The 17,445-nt window shown below is 41.2% G+C and overlaps 1 protein-coding gene across 8 annotated transcripts in view; it reads left to right on the forward strand.

The window, feature by feature from the left end:
- The first annotated feature begins 44 nt into the window (after window positions 1-44).
- The window catches only part of CTDSPL (CTD small phosphatase like), a 119,036-nt gene continuing 101,635 nt past the window's right edge, over window positions 45-17,445 (forward strand). For 7 of the 8 annotated variants that reach the window (XR_003428997.1, XR_003428998.1, XM_027088139.1 and 4 more), the window contains exon 1: window positions 45-215. Coding sequence is in view for 6 of the 8 variants with exons in the window: in XM_027088139.1 (XP_026943940.1) it covers window positions 137-215 (79 nt within the window). In the remaining 2 variants the exon portion in view is untranslated. The remainder of the gene's footprint in view (window positions 216-17,445) is intronic. The other variant, XM_027088144.1, reaches the window with a different exon arrangement.

Genomic DNA, 17,445 nt, shown 5'->3' on the forward strand with positions numbered 1-17,445 from the left:
GACGCTCTTCCGATCTCTTCTGGTCTTAGCCCTTTCATCCCCCGGGCCCGCGGCCCCGCGCGCCCCCCGCGCCGCGCGCCCGTGCGCCTGGCTGCCGGGGGGCCGGGCCGGCGGGCTGCCGCCGTGCCGCGCACCCATGGACGGCCCGGCCATCATCACCCAGGTGACCAACCCCAAGGAGGACGAGGGCCGGGCCCCGGGCGCCGGCGAGAAAGGTGAGGAGGGGCGCGGGCGGGGCGGGCCGGGGGCGTGGGCACTCCCCGCGCGGCCGGAGTTGGCTGCCGGGCGCCGGCCCGGGCTGGGGGAGGGGTGCGTGGGTGCGGGGTGTGCCGCAGGGAGGCCGGCGTGCGGGTGCCGGCGGGAGGGGGAGTGTGCCCGCGCAGCCCGGGGCGCGGGAGGGGGCGTGCGCCTCTCCCGGGGGGTGGCAATGTGGGGCCGACCCTGCCGTCCGGGAGTTTGTGTGTGCGCTCACGCCGACGGAGAAGTTGTGAGCGCGCGTGTGTGTTCCTGGCAGGTTGGAAGTGTGTGTGCCCTGTGTGTGCAGGAGACAGACGTTGGAAGGGTGTGTGTGCACTTAACGGAGAAGTTGTGAGTGTCGTGCACCCGACACGTTGGGAGTGTGTGTATGTGTCTATCGGTTTATGTGTGTGTGTGCACTTGCATGTTGTGGGTGTGCACACACCAACTGAGAGACGGTAAAGGTGTGTGTGTGTGCACCTAACAGAGGTGGTGCGCTCGGGTTTTCCTGACAGGCTGTGAGTGCGGGTGTGTACCTTATGTAGAGGTTTCTGTGTACCTGACTAGGAGGTTGTGGAATGTATGTGTGCATGCCCAAAAGAGCCTGAGTCTGAGAGTTTGTATGTGTTCGCTCCTGACAGAGTTTGTGTGTGCAGATGATTGTGTGCCTACAGCACCCAGCTGGCAAGTTGAATATGTTGTGTCCGTCAACTGGCAGGGTGTATGTCTGTGTGCACTCACACCCAAGAAGGCTGTGTGTGCTGTGCCTGACCATGAGCCTGTGTGTGCAGCGTGGGCACCCGACAATGAGGCTGTGTGCCGTGCGTTTAGTTGGTTGCACAAGTGAGGTAGGGGGTCGGGGGGAGCATTGCTGAGCCATCCGCCCTCCTTGACTCTGCCGTCTCAGTGACACCAGCCTGCTGGGCGCATCTGCAAGGCCTGGTCCTCCCTGGGTCCTTTTAGGGCCCAGCTCTAATGGGCACTGGAGGAGCCCTTGGGGGCCAGGTGTATCCCTTCCCGGAGAGTCGGCACTGTGCTGCAGCACCTGGTCTGATTTCAGCACATTTTGGCCCCGTCACCCACTTCTGTTATCTTTTTTGCTCTTTTCCTTTGTGTCCCTGCCCCTCTTGGAGACCTGTTGTCCCCCTCTCTCATGTGCCCTGCTTACTGTCACTTTAGTGAGCTGGCCTGAGGCTTGGACAGTTTTGAAGGGCCAAGGAATCTGGCTTGTTTTGTTCTGGTGACTAAAGCTTCCTGTTATGCGCCGGGCAAATACCTGGACCCAGGTCAGGAGCAGCCCACCAGGACACTCCCCTCCCCTCTCCAGGCCTGGCCTTTGACTTTGACAGAGTCAGATTTCTTTCCATGTGTTATTACTCTTGTGCCAGTCGGGTGAGGTGTGCAGCCCTACGGAGCAGTGGCGTGGGGGTGGGGAGAACACCCCATTGCCTCTCCCCAAGCAGGAACGGCTGAGCAAGCCCACCAGGAAAATGCAAGAAACCACCAGAGGCACCCTGAGATTGGGGATTTGTCAACCCATTTGCACTTTCATAGACCATAAACACTGTGTGTCTGTGGACTTGTTTTCTTTTACGTAAAATTAGAAATCAGACTCCCCCAGGCATTTTCCTGTGCCTTACAAATGGGCTATAAAAAACTCTGCAAAAGGGTGCTCCAGATGAATCTTCATGTCTCTCTGGAGCCCAAGTGGGCAGCACCTTGGTTGGTCTGGCCTTCCTGCCGCTGGGGCTGTTAGTTCTTGGGGCCCTGGCCTGCTGGCTCTGGGCTGGGCATGTCCCCTCAGGGACGTTTTGGTTGGAGGCATCAAGGAGATTTGATGCCTCTGCTTCTCTCCCACTGTGGATTGAGTGCTTTGTGTGATGCTTTGCCAGAGAGAATCCACAGCTCTTGAGAGGAGAGGGGTGGTGGAAAGCAAGGAAATATTTGTCGAGGCTTCAGCCTTCCTGCTGCTCCCCACCTGGTTCCAGGAGCAGGCACTTACCCAGCTTTCTCTTTTCGTATAGATGCTAGGCTTCTAAAGTGGAGTCAGTTATCCAAAATCCAAACCATGTACAAATACTCAAGGATGGTGCTTGTTCTATTCAACTTGTTTACATTGCCCTCCATGACAATCTTTTATTATCTTTAACTGTTTATTTTGTTTGTTTTCTAGTGTCAGGTTGGTTTTGGTAACTGATTAGAGGAATTCCTCACCTGCTGCTCTGGGATGGGGTGGCTAGCTAGTAGGTGCTTCTTGTTGAAGCATTAAAATCCTACTCAATTTAGTTTCTCACTTTAAAAGCTGGAAATAATTTTGGTTAACTATAGTGTGGCAATAAACTTTAGAACCAAGCTTTGGAATAGCTTCTTCAGATTCATAAACCACTAAACAGGTTTAGCAATGTTTCTTGCTTAAGCATGTTGATATGTTTAGATAGGCACAATGTATTTTATTTTTATTTCTTTTTAATTGCCAATTTTAATTTTTAATAAAATATGGTATTTATAAGGTGCCTTCCATTTGGTATACACAGTAGATGAGATATAGCTTAAGATCTCAGGACTGTAATAAAAAAACCCAATTTATTGGAGACAGAACAGGCACAATGTATTTTATATCATTTGAGTTTTAGGTAAATACTTAATCCCTTTGGTTTTTATTATGGGGCCTGGAATGTTGTAAGTTTTTGTGATAGGAAAGAAATGCTTGGTTTTAAAAGTTTACTGTTATCATTTGTTCTTAAAATAGGAATAATAATGACTGCCTTTTGGGTTTGATTTGGGGGTTAAATGAGATGAGGTATGTTAAAGACTCTGCCTGGTTCACCAGTGTGTCACTATCCCATAAACCTTTCTTTAGGTTTAGGTTTGCAGAGAAAGTAGTAATGGGCCCAAGCATGGGCTTGGGCGGGCGTGGGGGCAGTTTGCACGAGTTGAATTACTTTTTGACACTTTGCCTCGTGGTGGTGCACCACTCAGAGATGGCTCTCCCTGTCAGAGGTGTGGCCTGTCACCGAAGATTTTTTTTGTAATCATGTTTGACTTGACTGATGGTATAAAGATGCAGAGACAGTTTTCCCTGAGTTTAGCTCAGCCTGCTTTGCTATCTGGAAATTTATTCTTACAAATCAATATGAAAAAGTCAAACAGTGCAGTAGAAAAGTGGTCAAGAGATATCAACAAGAAAAATCCGAGAAGAGGAAATTTGAATGTCCAGTAAGTGTATGAAATGACACTTTACTTCCTGTGAAATTTTTTCATGCATCAACTAGGTTAAATATTTAAATGACTGACAACATTCAAAGTAAACAAAAGTTTTGGGAAAGGAATACTTTTGTAGTCTTTTGTGAGAGAATACAATACAGACTTTTTAGAGAGTAATTTAGTACTGGCTCATTTAGGAACACGTTTGGCTGCAAGTAACAGAAAACCAGACCTAACCTGATAGGAGTTTATTCTTGTCACATAGCAAGCAGTCTGGAGGTAACTGCCGGCTGGCTTTGGTTCAGCAGCTCATTAGTATCAGGGCTGACCTCACTGTGATTCCCTTGACTTCCCTACATGTTGTAACATGGCTGCCACCCCTCCAAACACCACAGCCACCTTCAGGGCAGGAAAAAGGGACAGTGCCAGTCATGTCCAGCCCTTTTTACTCAGAAAGCAGAAACACTCCTAGGGACGGCCCAGCAAACTTTTGCTGATGTGTAATTGGCCAGAATTGGTCATGTAGTCAGTCGAGCCTTTGTTTTGGAGGTGGGAGAGGAGAAGATGATTGGCAATAGGTGGGAACAGGTGTTGGTTCAGCCAGTCAACAATTTTGGCCACACCTGCAAAGCCCTGGTCTACTTCTGGATTTCTCTCCTAGAGAAATAGCCTCATATGTGGTCCAAGAAACAGCACAAGGATTTTCACCAATGGCTACATTGCTTGCAATAGCAAAAATTGGAAACATCCTAAGTGTCAAAGGATTAGACTGTGGTACATCAATTCCATAGAATACTGCAAGGTACTTGAAAAGAATGAGTAAACATAGATGTAAACATACCGATGTGCAAATTTCCAAGACATTTTGAAGCAGGGGGGAAAATCAATTTGAAGAACAGTATAAACATTGTGATCCTGTCTCTATTTAAAAAAAAATCAGACACACACATAAAACTGTACATATGTCTAGAAATGCACAAAAAATCTGAAGGAAATACTTCAAACAGACAATACTTCCCTGGGGAAAAGACGGGGATGGGAAGCGAGGGAACTTTGCCTTTTTGTTTAAATATTAATGAAAATGTACTTGTGCTTTACAGAATTTTTTTTTTTTTTTTTTTTTTTTTTTTGGGCCCCTCTCTTTTTTTTCCCCTCTCCCTTTTGGGGGCACGGGCTCCGGACGTGCAGGCTCAGCGGCCATGGCTCACGGGTCCAGCCGCTCCGCGGCATGTGGGATCTTCCTGAACTGGGGCACGAACCCGTGTCCCCTGCATGGGCAGGCAGACTCTCAACCACTGCGCCACCAGGGAAGCCCCTGGAAGAATTTTTTTAACTAAAAAAAAAGAAAAGAAATTTCTGTAAGCTAATACATGTCGCTTGATGGGATTTCTCCAGGCAAGTTTGTTTTGGCAGAATTTTGGCCTAAAATGCTAGGTATATTTCCCCCAAATGTTTGCAATACTTAAGCTTAACTCAGAAACCTTTAACCTTTGGGCTGCTAACAAAATTATAGCAAGGAGAAGATTCTTGGAAGCAATAATTATTTCAGATGCTGGAACACATTTGAAGTAGATTCAGTTTGATTAGCTTTTTAATAATAAACTTTTTATTTGGAGATAACTGTGCATTTACATGCAGTTGTAAGAAATCACACAGAGGGCTTCCCTGGTGGCGCAGTGGTTGGGAGTCTGCCTGCTATTGCAGGGGACATGGGTTCGTGCCCCGCTCCGGGAAGATCCCACATGCCGCGGAGCGGCTGGGCCCGTGAGCCATGGCCGCTGAGCCTTTGTGTCCGGAGCCTGTGCTCCACAACGGGAGAGGCCACAACAGTGAGAGGCCCGCGTACTGCAAAAAAAAAAAAAAAAAAAAAAGAAATCACACAGAGATCTCCTGACCTCCCCCTGCCCCACCCTGCCACCTGGTTCCTGCCCATATTAGCATCTTGCAAAACCTTAGTACAAAATCATTGGTGTAGTCAGGATACAGAAAAATTCCATCACCTGGAAGATCCCTCATGGGGCCATTTTATAACCACACCTACTTCCCTCCCATCCTCACCCCTTCTCAGCCCATTGGCAACCACTAGTCTGTTTTTCATTTCTGAAATTTTCTCACTTTATATAAATGTATAGGGGCTTCCCTGGTGGCGCAGTGGTTAAGAATCCGCCTGCCAATGCAGGGGACACAGGTTCGAGCCCTGGCCCGGGAAGATCCCACATGCTGCAGAGCAGCTAAGCCCATGCGCCACAACTACTGAGCCTGTGCTCTAGAGCCTGCGAGCCACAACTACTGAGCTTGTGGGCCACAACTACTGAAGCCCGTGCGCCTACAGCCCATGCTCCACAACAAGAGAAGCCACCGCAATGAGAAGTCCACGCACCTCAAGGAAGAGTAGCCCCCGCTCGACGCAACTAGAGAAAGCCCGCATGCAGCAATGAAAACCCAATGCAGCCAAAAATAAATAAATAAATAAAATTTAAAAAAATAAATAAAATATATAAATGTATATAAATGGAGTCAAACAATATGTGCTCTTTTGGAATTGACTTTTTTCATTCAGCATAATTCTCTGGATTTTCAGCTAGGTTGTTGCTTGTATCAATATTTTCTTCTTCTTTATTGCTGAGTAGTTTTCCATGACATGGATATACTACAGTTTGTTTAACCATTTACTCTTTGAAGAACATCTGATCGTTTCTGGGTTTGGGCTATTACAAATAAAGCTGCTTTAAACATTAATGGACAGGTTTTTGGGTAGACATAAGTCTTCGTTTCTCCAGGATAAATACCCAGGCACGCAATTGCTGGGTCATATGGTAGTTGCATATTTACTTTTTAAAGAAACTGCCAAACTGTTTTCCAGATTAAATGTATCAGTTTACAGTCTCACCAACAATGTGTGAATGATCCAATGTGGAGAACCACATCCTCACCAGCATTTGATGTCACTTTTTTATATTAGCCATTCTGATAAGCATGTAGTAGTATCTCATTGTGGTTTTATTTACATTTCCCTGATGGCTAATGATGTTGAACGTCTTTTCATGTGCTCTTTTCCTTCTGTATATTTTCTCTGATGGGATGTCCGTTCGTGTCTTTAGTCTGTGCTCTAACTGGATTTTTTTTTACTGTTGAGTTTTGAGAATTCTTTTCATATTCTAGGTATTAGTCTTTTGTCAGATATGTGGTTTGCAAATATTTTCTCCTTATCTTTAGCTTGTATTTTCATCCTAACACAGACTTTTGCAAAACAAAAGTTTTAAATGTTGAAAAGGTACAATATATCAGTTTTTCCTTCTATTGATTGTGCTTTTGAGGTCAACTCTAAGAACTCTTTATCTAGCACTAGATCCCAAAGATTTTCTCATATGCTTTTCCTAAAAGTTTTATAGTTTTACATCTAATACCATTATCTATTCTGATTTAATTTTTATAAGGTGATTGACTTAGATTCACTTTTTGTCTCTGGCTGTCGAATTACTTTAGCCACATTTGTTGGAAAGGCTTTCCTTCTGCTTTCGCGCTTCTTTTCCGTCTCTGTCAAAAATCAGTGCATCATATTTGTGTAGGTCTCTTTCTGAGTTTTTTATTTTGTTCCACTGATTTATGTGTCTATCCCTCTGCCTGTATCACAGTCTTGATTACTGTAGCTATATGTTAAGTCTTGAGATAGGGTAGCCTGATTCCTCCAAATTTTGTTCTTTTTCAAAATTGTTTTAGCTGTTCTAGTTCCTTTGTCTTTCTATATATATTCTACAATAATCTTGTCTATATCTATTAAAAAAAACTTGCTGAGATTTGGTAGGAATTGAATTAAACCTGTGTGTCAATTTGGGGAGAATTGACATCTTTACTACTTTGAGTCTTCCAGTTCATGACCACGGTATGTCTTTTCATTTATTTAGATATTCTTTGATTCTTTCATCAGGGTTAAATAGTTTTCAGCATACAGGTCCTATTAATGTTTTTGTTAGATATGCATCTCAGTGTTTCTCTTTTTTTAAGTTATTATATTTTTAATTTTGGTGTTCATGTGTTCAGTGCTAGTGTATAGGAATACAATTGAGTTTTGTATGTTTTCCTTGTATCCTGTGATTGCTCATCTCACTTATTATAAGAGGCTCTATATACTTCTTGGGGCTTTTAACATAGACAAACATGTCATCACATAAGAACACTTATATTCATTTCTGATTTGTATGCTTTTCTTTTTCTTGCTTTATTGCACTGACGAGAACTTAGAGAAGTATGATGAATAAGAGTTGTGAGAAAGTACATCCTTGCCTTGTTCCCCATGGGAAACCATTTCAGTCTTTTACCATTAAGTATATTGTCAGCTGTTGTTTTTTTGTATGTCTTTATCAGGTTGAGGAAGTTCTCCGTATCCCAGTGTTTCTGGGAGTTTCAGAAATGGATGTTGAATTTTGTCATAAGCTTTTTCTGCATCAGTTGATATGATCATATGAGTTTTCATTTTTAGTCTGTTAATATGATAGATTACACTGATGAATTTTGACATATCAAACCGCTTGCATGCCTAGAAAAAACCTCATGGTTGTATATATAGTTCTTTTTATATATTAGTGAATTCTTTTTTTTTGTTTTGTTTTTTTTGTTTTTTTTTTTTTTGCGGTACGCGGGCCCCTCACTGCTGTGGCCCCTCCTGTCGCGGAGCACAGGCTCCGGACGCGCAGGCTCAGCGGCCATGGCTCACGGGCCCAGCCATGGCTCACGGGCCCAGCCACTCCGCGACATGTGGGATCCTCCCGGACCAGGGCACGAACCCGTGTCCCCTGCATCGGCAGGCGGACTCTCAACTACTGCGGCACCAGGGAAGTGCTATATTAGTGAATTCTAACTGCTCATATTGCTAATATTAGCAATATTTCTGTTGCTAATATTTGAGGATTTTTACATCTGTATTCACGAGTGATATTGGTCTATAGTTTTCCTTTTTGGCATGGTCTTTATCTGGTTTGGTATCAGCTTTGTAAAATAAATTGGGAAGTATTCTCTCTTCTCTTTTCTGGAAGAGATTGTGTAGCACTGGTGTTCATTCTTCAGTGAAATCATCTATGCCTGGAGATTTCTTTTGAGGGGGGTTTTTAAATTACAAATTCAATTTCTTTAATAGTTACAGAGCTATTCAAATTATCTCTTTCATACTGGGTAAGTTGTGTCATTTTTGTTTTTAGAGATTTAATCCATTTCATCAAAGTTGTCAAATTTGTGTGTAGAGTTGTTCATACTATTATTCCCTCGTTACCTGTTTGAAGCTTGCAGGGTCTGAAGTGATAGCCGCTGTTTCTCATATCCCCTGTTCCATTCGTAGTATTGGTAATTTGTGTCTTCCATGTTATTTTTTGGTCAGGCTTGATAGAGGTTTCTCAATTTTCTTGATCTTTAGAAAGAACCAACTTTGTGTTTCATTCATTTTTCTCTACTGCTTTATGTTTTCAACTTAATTGATATCTGTTCTTTTCTTTTAAAAAAATTTTTTTAATTTTATTTATTTTATACAGCAGGTTCTTATTAGTCATAAATTTTATACACATCAGTGTATACATGTCAATCCCAACCTCCCAGTTCACCCCCCCCCACCCCCCACCGCTTTCCCAACTTGGTGTCCATATGTTTGTTCCCTACATCTGTGTCTCAATTTCTGCCCTGCAAACTGGTTCATCTGTACCATTTTTCTAGGTTCCACATATATGCGTTAATATACGATATTTGTTTTTCTCTTTCTGACTTACTTCACTCTGTATGACAGCCTCTAGATCCATGCACATCTCTACAAATGACCCAATTTCGTTCCCTTTTATGGCTGAGTATATTCCATTGTATATGTGTACCACATCTTCTTTATCTATTCGTCTGTTGATGGGCATTTAGTTGCTTCCATGTCCTGGCTATTGTAAATAGGGCTGCAATAAACATTGGGGTGCATGTTTCTTTTTGAATTATGGTTTTCTCTGGCTATATGCCCAGTAGTGGGATTGCTGGGTCATATGGTAATTCTATTTTTAGTTCTTTAAGGAACCTCCATACTATTCTCCATAGTGGCTGTATCAATTTACATTCCTACCAACAGTGCAAGAGGGCTCCCTTTTCTCCACACACTCTCCAGCATTTTGTTGTTTATAGATTTTCTGATGATTCCCATTCTAACTGGTGTGAGGTGATACCTCATTGTAGTTTTGATTTGCATTTCTCTAATAATTAGTGATGTTGAGCAGCTTTTCATGTGTTTCTTGGCCATCTGTATATCTTCTTTGGAGAAATGTCTATTTAAGTCTTCTGCCCATTTTTGAATTGGGTTTTTTGTTTTTTTAATATTGAGCCGCATGAGCTGTTTCTATATTTTGGAGATTAGTCCTTTGTCCGTTGATTCATTTGCAAATATTTTCTCCCATTCTGAGTATTGTCTTTTCGTCTTGTTTATGGTTTCCTTTGCTGTGCAAAAACTTTGAAGTTTCATTAGGTCCCATTTGTTTATTTTTGTTTTTATTTCCATTACTTTAGGAGGTGGATCAAAAAAGATGTTGCTGTGATTTATGTCAAAGAGTGTTCTTCCTGTGTTTTCCTCTAAGAGTTTTATAGTGTGCAGTCTTACATTTAGGTCTTGAATCCATTTTGAGTTTATTTTTGTGTATGGTGTTAGGGAGTGTTCTAATTTCATTCTTTTACATGTAGCTGTCCAGTTTTCCCAGCACCACTTATTGAAGAGGCTGTCTTTTCTCCATTGTATATCCTTGCCTCCTTTGCCATAGAGTAGTTGACCATAGGTGTGTGGGTTTATCTCTGGGCTTTCTATCTTGTTCCATTGATCAATCTATGTTTCTGTTTTTGTGCCAGTACCATATTGTCTTGATTACTGTAGCTTTATGGTATAGTCTGAAGTCAGGGAGTCTGATTCCTCCAGCTCCGTTTTTTTTCCCTCAACACTGCTTTGGCTATTCGGGATCTTTTGTGTCTCCATACATATTTTAAGATTTTTTTGTTCTAGTTCCGTAAAAAATGCCATTGGTAATTTGATAGGGATTGCATTGAATCTGTAGACTGCTTTGGGTAGTATAGTCATTTTCACAACATTGATTCTTCCAATCCAAGAACATGGTATATCTCTCCACCTGTTGGTGTCATCTTTAATTTCTTTCATCAGTGTCTTATAGTTTTCTGCATACAGGTCTTTTGTCTCCCAAGGTAGGTCTGTTCCTAGGTATTTTATTCTTTTTGTTGCAATGGTAAGTGGGAGTGTTTCCTTAATTTCTCTTTGAGAATTTTCATCATTAGTGTATAGGAATGCAAGAGATTTCTGTGCATTAATTTTGTATCCTGCAACTTTACCAAATTCATTGATTAGCTCTAGTAGTTTTCTGGTGGCATCTTTAGGATTCTCTATGTATAGTATCATGTCATCTGCAAACAGTGACAGTTTTACTTCTTCTTTTCCAATTTGTATTCCTTTTATTTCTTTTTCTTCTCTGACTGCCATTGCTAGGACTTCCAAAACTATGTTGAATAATAGTGGTGAGAGTGGACATCCTTGTCTTGTTCCTGATCTTAGAGGAAATGCTTTTAGTTGCTGTGGGTTTGTCGTATATGGCCTTTATTATGCTGAGGTAGGTTCCCTCTATGCCCATTTTCTGGAGAGTTTTTATCATAAATGGGTGTTGAATTTTGTCAAAAGCCTTTTCTGCATCTATTGAGATGATCTTATGGTTTTTATTCTTCAATTTGTTAGTATGGTGTATCACATAGATTGATTTGCATATATTGAAGAATTCTTGCATCCCTGGGATAAATCCCACTTGATCATGGTGTATGATCCTTTTAATGTGTTTTTGGATTCTGTTTGCTAGTATTTTCTTGAGGATTTTTGCATCTATATTCATCAGTGAAATTGGTCTGTAATTTTCTTTTTTTGTAGTATCTTTGTCTGGTTTTAGTATCAGGGTGATGGTGGCCTCATAGAATGAGTTTGGGAGTGTTCCTTCCTCCGCAATTTTTTGGAAGAGTTTGAGAAGGATGGGTGTTAGCTCTTCTCTAAATGTTTGATAGAATTCACTGGTGAAGCCATCTGGTCCTGGACTTTTGTTTGTTGGAAGATTTTTAATCACAGTTTCAATTTCATTACTTGTGATTGGTCTGTTCATATTTTCTATTTCTTCCTGGTTCAGTCTTGGAAGGTTATACCTTTCTAAGAATTTGTCCATTTCTTCCAGGTTGTCCATTTTTTAGGCATAGAGTTGCTTGTAGTAGTCTCTTAGGATGCTTTGTATTTCTGCGGTGTCTGTTGTAACTCCTCCTTTTTCATTTCTAGTTTTATTGATTTGAGTCCTCTCCCTCATTTTCTTGATGAGTCTGGCTAATGGTTTATCATTTTTATTTTCTCAAAGAAGCAGCTTTAAGTTTTATTGATCTTTGCTATTGTTTTCTTTGTTTCTATTTCATTTATTTCTGCTCTGATCTTTATGATTTCTTTCCTTTTGCTAACTTTGGGTTTTGTTTGTTCTTCTTTCTCTAGTTCCTTTAGGTGTAAGGTTAGATAGTTTATTTGAGATGTTTCTTGTTTCTTGAGGTAGGCTTGTGTAGCTATAAACTTCCCTCTTAGAACTGCTTTTGCTGCATCCCATAGGTTTTGGTTCTTCGTGTTTTCATTGTCATTTGTCTCTAGGTATTTTCTGATTTCCCCTTTGATTTCTTCAGTGATTTCTTGGTTATTTAGTAACATATTGTTTAGCCTCCATGTGTTTGTGTTTTATACGTTTTTTTCCCCTGTAATTGGCTTCTAATCTCATAGCGTTGTGGTCAGAAAAGATGCTTGATATGATCTCAGTTTTCTTAAATTTACTGAGGCTTGATTTGTGACCCAAGATGTGATCTATCCTGGAGAATGATCTGTGCGCACTTGAGAAGAAAGTGTAATCTGCTGTTTTTGGATGGAATGTCCTATAAATATCAATTAAATCTATCTGGTCTATTGTGCCATTTAAAGCTTGTGTTTCCTTATCAATTTTCTGTTTGGACGATCTGTTCATTGGTGTAAGTGAGGTGTTAAAGTCCCCCACTGTTATTGTGTTACTGTTGATTTTCTCTTTTATAGCTGTTAGCAGTTGCCTTATGTATAGAGGTGCTCCTATGTTTGGTACATATATATCTGTAATTGTTATATCTTCTTCTTAGATTGATCCCTTGATCATTACGCAGTGTCCTTCCTTGCCTCTTGTAACATTCTTTATTTTAAAGTCTATTTTATCTGATTTGAGTATTGTTCCTCCAGCTTTCTTTTTATTTCCATTTGCATGGAATATCTTTTTCCATCCCCTCACTTTCACTCTGAATGTGTCTCTGGGTCTGAAGTGGGTCTCTTGTAGATGGCATATATATGGGTCTTGTTTTTGTATCCATTCAGTGAGCCTGTGTCTTTTGGTTGGAGCATTTAATCCATTCACATTTAAGGTAATTATCGATATGTATGTTCCTATTACCATTTTCTTAATTGTTTTGCGTTTGTTTTTGTAGGTCCTTTTCTTCTCTTGTGTTTCCCACTTAGAGAAGTTCCTTTAGCATTTGTTGTAGAGCTGGTTTGGTGGTGCTGAATTCTCTTAGCTTTTGCTTGCTCCATCGAATCTGAATGAGATGCTTGCCAGTAGAGTGATCTTGGTTGTAGGTTCTTCCTTTTCATCACTTTAAGTATATCATCCTACTCCCCTTCTGGCTTGTAGAGCTTCTGCTGAGAAATCAGCTGTTAACCTTATGGGAGTTCCCTTGTATGTTATTTGTCATTTTTCCCTTGCTGCTTTCAATAATTTTTCTTTGTCTTTAATTTTTGCCAATTGTTTACTATGTGTCTTGGCGTGTTTCTCCTTGGGTTTATCCTGTATGGGACTCTCTGTGCTTCCTGGACTTGGGTGGCTATTTCCTTTCCCATGTTAGGGAAGTTTTCGACTATAATCTCTTCAAATATTTTCTCAAATCCTTTCTCTCTCTCTTCTCCTTCTGGGACCCCTATAATGCGAATGTTGTTGCATTTAATGTTGTCCCAGAGGTCTCTTAGGCTGTCTTCATTTCTTTTCATTCTTTTTTCTTTATTCTGTTCCACAGCAGTGAATTCCACCATTCTGTCTTCCAAGTCGCTTATCCATTCTTCTGCCTCAGTTATTCTGCTATTGATTCCTTCTAGTGTAGTTTTCATTTCAGTTATTGTATTGCTCATCTGTTTGTTTGTTCTTTAATTCTTCTAGGTCTATGTTAAACATTTCTTGCATCTTCCTGATCTTTGCCTCCACTCTTTTTCCGAGGTCCTGGATCATCTTCACTATCATTATTCTGAATTGTTTTTCTGGAAGATTGCCTATCTCCGTTTCAGTTAGTTCTTTTTCTGGGGTTTTATCTTGTTCCTTCATCTGGTATATAGCCCTCTGCCTTTTCATCTTGTCTATCTTTCCATGAATGTCTCTGTTCTTTTCTTGATTATTTCTTTCCTTCTGCTTGATTTGGGTTTATTTTGCCCTTTTTCTAGGTTCTTGGAGGGGAACTTAGATTATTGGTTTGAGACTTTTCTTTTTTCCTAATGTATGCATTTAGTGCTACATAGTTTTCTCTGAGCACTACTTTTGCAATATCCCACAAATTTTGATTTATTATATTTTCATCTTCATTCAGTTCCATGTAATTTTTTAAAGTAGGCTTTATTGGGCTTCCCTGGTGGCGCAGTGGTTGAGAGTCCGCCTGCCGATGCAGGGGACACGGGTTCTTGCCCGGTCAGGGAAGATCCCACATGCCGCGGAGCGGCTGGCCCTGTGAGCCATGGCCGGTGAGCCTGTGCGTCCGGAGCCTGTGCTCCACAACGGGAGAGGCCACAACAGTGAGAGGCCCGTGTACTGCAAAAAAAAACCCCAAAACAAAAACAAAACAAAAAAAAAATAGGCTTTATTTTTTAGAACAGTTTTAGGTTCACAGCAAAATTGAGCACAAAGTATAGAGTTCCCACATAATGCTGACCCCACACATTTTCACCTCATTTGGGTAAATACCAAGGAGCGCTATTGCTGTACTATATGGTGAGAATATTTTTTGTTTTGTAAGAAACTGTCAAAGTGTCTTCCAAAGTATTTGTATCAACCTTAGTTTTCAAAAGTTTAGTTATGTTATGTCTTGGCATGGATTTCTTCAGGTTTATCCTATTGGGGATTTGCTCAACTTCTTGAATTTGTATGTTGTCTCTCACCAAATTTGCGAAGTTTTCAGCCAGTATTTCCTGAAGTGCTTTTTCAGCACTGCCCTTTTCTCCTCTTGTTCTGGGACTCTGATGACACAAATATTAGATCCTTTGTTATAGTCCCACAGGTTTATCAATACTATTCTTTTTTTTTTTTTAACCTTTTCTCCCTGTTGATTCAGATTGGGTAATTTCTGTTGGTCTATCTTCAAGTTCATTGATTTGTTCTTAGTCCCCTCCATTCTGCTATTGAGCCCATACACGAGTTTTTTATTTCAACTTTTGTATTTTTTTTTGTTTAAAATTTTCCATTCAGTTTTTCTTTATGTCTTGTATTTCTTTACTAAGACCTTCTATTTCTTTGCTGAGGCTTTCTATTTTCATTTATTTTAAGTGTGTTCCTAATTGATTTTTATTGTAGCTGCTTGAAAATCTTTGTCAGGTGAGTGTTACATCTCTGTCTTCTTGGTGTTGGCATCGATTGACTGTCTTTTTTTCATTCAGTTTGAGATCTTCTGGCTCTTGGTATAACAAGTGAATTACAGTTGAAACCTGGACATTTTCATGTTGTATGAGACTCTGGGTCTTAGTTCAACCTTCTGTTTTAGTTGGTTTTCTCTGGCACTGCTCTAGCAGGGAAGGGGGAACACTGCCTCCTTATTGCCAGATTGAGGTAGAAGTCCAAGATCTCCACTTGTCCTCTTTTGGCAAATCTGCTGGGCAGGGGAGGGAGTTTCAGCTCCCACATGGTCTCTGCTGAACTGCAGTGGGAGTGGTCTCACTACCACTGGGTGATGGTGAAAGCCCTGAATCTTCCTGTCCCTCTTCTGACTCCACCCCTGTAGGTAGGGAAGGAGCATTTCATTACTGCTGGGTAGGGATAGAAGTCCAATCTGGCCACATGGTCTCCACTGACACCACTGGGAGTGGAAGGGACTCAGTACCAGCTGTCAGGGATGAAGGTCTCTTCTGCCTACGTGGTTTTCTCAAACACTACCCCAGCAGGGTGGTGGGGTGCTTCCTTATACCCTGGTGGGGGTGGAATTCTACATACGCATTGGATTTTGCTAATATAGGTGGGGTTGGGGCCACAGTGTGTGTGTGTGTGTGTGTGTGTGTGTGTGTGTGTTATTCGCTGCAGTAGAGCAGTTATTATCTGAAAGCTTTCTGTCTTACTAGACTGTCCCTTTTCTGATCCTTTGGTTACAAAGAATAGGCCTTTGAGAGGACTTTGTCTGCAACTGTTGATGTTTGCCCATATCCAGCTCCTTCAGCTCTAAGTCTGGGTTATCTGAGGTAAAAGAAAACCCCGGGGGTCACCACTGTCAGTTCAGGTCTCAGGTCCCTCGCTGCTCTGCCTACTCTCCACCTTCAGTCTTTTTATGTTTGCTATATAAACCAGGTTTTTAGTTGTACTTAGTGGAAAGAATAGGAAGAAGTATGTTTACTTCATCTTCTTGGAAGTAGAAGTCCCCTGATTAATTTTTAGACCTATCCAAATTAAGTGTTTTAAGGAAGACTGGATTTGGAAAGTTGTAACTTTCAAGGTTTATTTCAGCAATGTGCTAATGACTGATGTAAAAGTCAAATTGAGTTAGTGCTCTGAGAATCTTGATTGTCCCTGAAAAAGAGAAATGATAAAGAATTCAGTGTGAAATCAGGTCTAGATCAGTGGGGCTTCAGTGACAACTGTTGTTGAGCCAACCTTCAAAGGATGCTTTCATAAGCTTACATCTTAACACCAGAATTTAGATCAGAATTCTCAAGTATCCTGATTTAGATGTATTTTTGATCTAATATTCTGTTTGATTGGCAAGCATGTTTAAACCCATATCTTATCTTTCACTTTGTTTCTCAAATGAGAAAGCATCCATTTAAGTAGATAGAAGAAGTGTCTTCCTCGGGTAAACACAAAGGAGCTTATCTCTGGTTTTAGCGCTTGTGACCACCAGGCAGGGCTCACTGGCCAGTGAATGGAAAAGCCTGCTTCCAGTCTGTGCTGCCCTGAAAGTAGGTCTGAGGACTTCAGAAACTTGGCCCAGGCTGCACTTGACCAGAGTGGCCCAGGTCGGAGGGGAACCCCATTTGCAATGGCAGGACTGGGCTTTCAGGGGGGACCACACGGCTTTACGTTTAATTCTGAGGTATTTATTTATTTTCCTTCCAGTTTTGTTGACATACGACATTATTTAAGTTTAAGGGATACAGTATAATGACTTGACATACATACGTATTGTGAGATGATTACCACAATAAGTATACATCCATTACCTCATATAGTTACCAAAAAAATGTTTTCCCTTATGATAAGAATTTTTAGGATTCACTTCCTTAGCAACTTTCAAATATACCACCCCGCATTGTAAACTACAGTCATCATGTTGCACGTTACATCCTTAGTGCTTGTTATCTTATAAATGGAAGTTTGTACCTTATGACCACCTTCACTCACTTCCCCCCTCCGCACCCTCTGCCTCTGGGAACCACAGTTCTGATCTCTTTTCCTATGAATTTGGTTTCTTTTAGATTCCACATATAAGTGAGATCATAAAGTATTTGTCTTTTTCTGACTTATTTCATTTAGCATACTGCCCCCTTAGGTCCATCCATAATGTTGCAAATGGCAGGATTTCCTTCTTTATTATGACAATAATGTTCCACTATATATTGATAATATATGTGTGAATCTATATGTATATGAATCTTACATGTATATGAATATATATATATAGATGTGTGTGTGTGTGTGTGTGTGTGTGTGTGTGTGTGTGTGTGTGTGT

Source organism: Aethalodelphis obliquidens, unplaced genomic scaffold (genome assembly GCF_003676395.1).
Source record: "Aethalodelphis obliquidens isolate GAN/ISIS:26980383/991018 unplaced genomic scaffold, ASM367639v1 scaffold62, whole genome shotgun sequence".
In the NCBI taxonomy this organism is placed as follows: domain Eukaryota; kingdom Metazoa; phylum Chordata; class Mammalia; order Artiodactyla; family Delphinidae; genus Aethalodelphis; species Aethalodelphis obliquidens.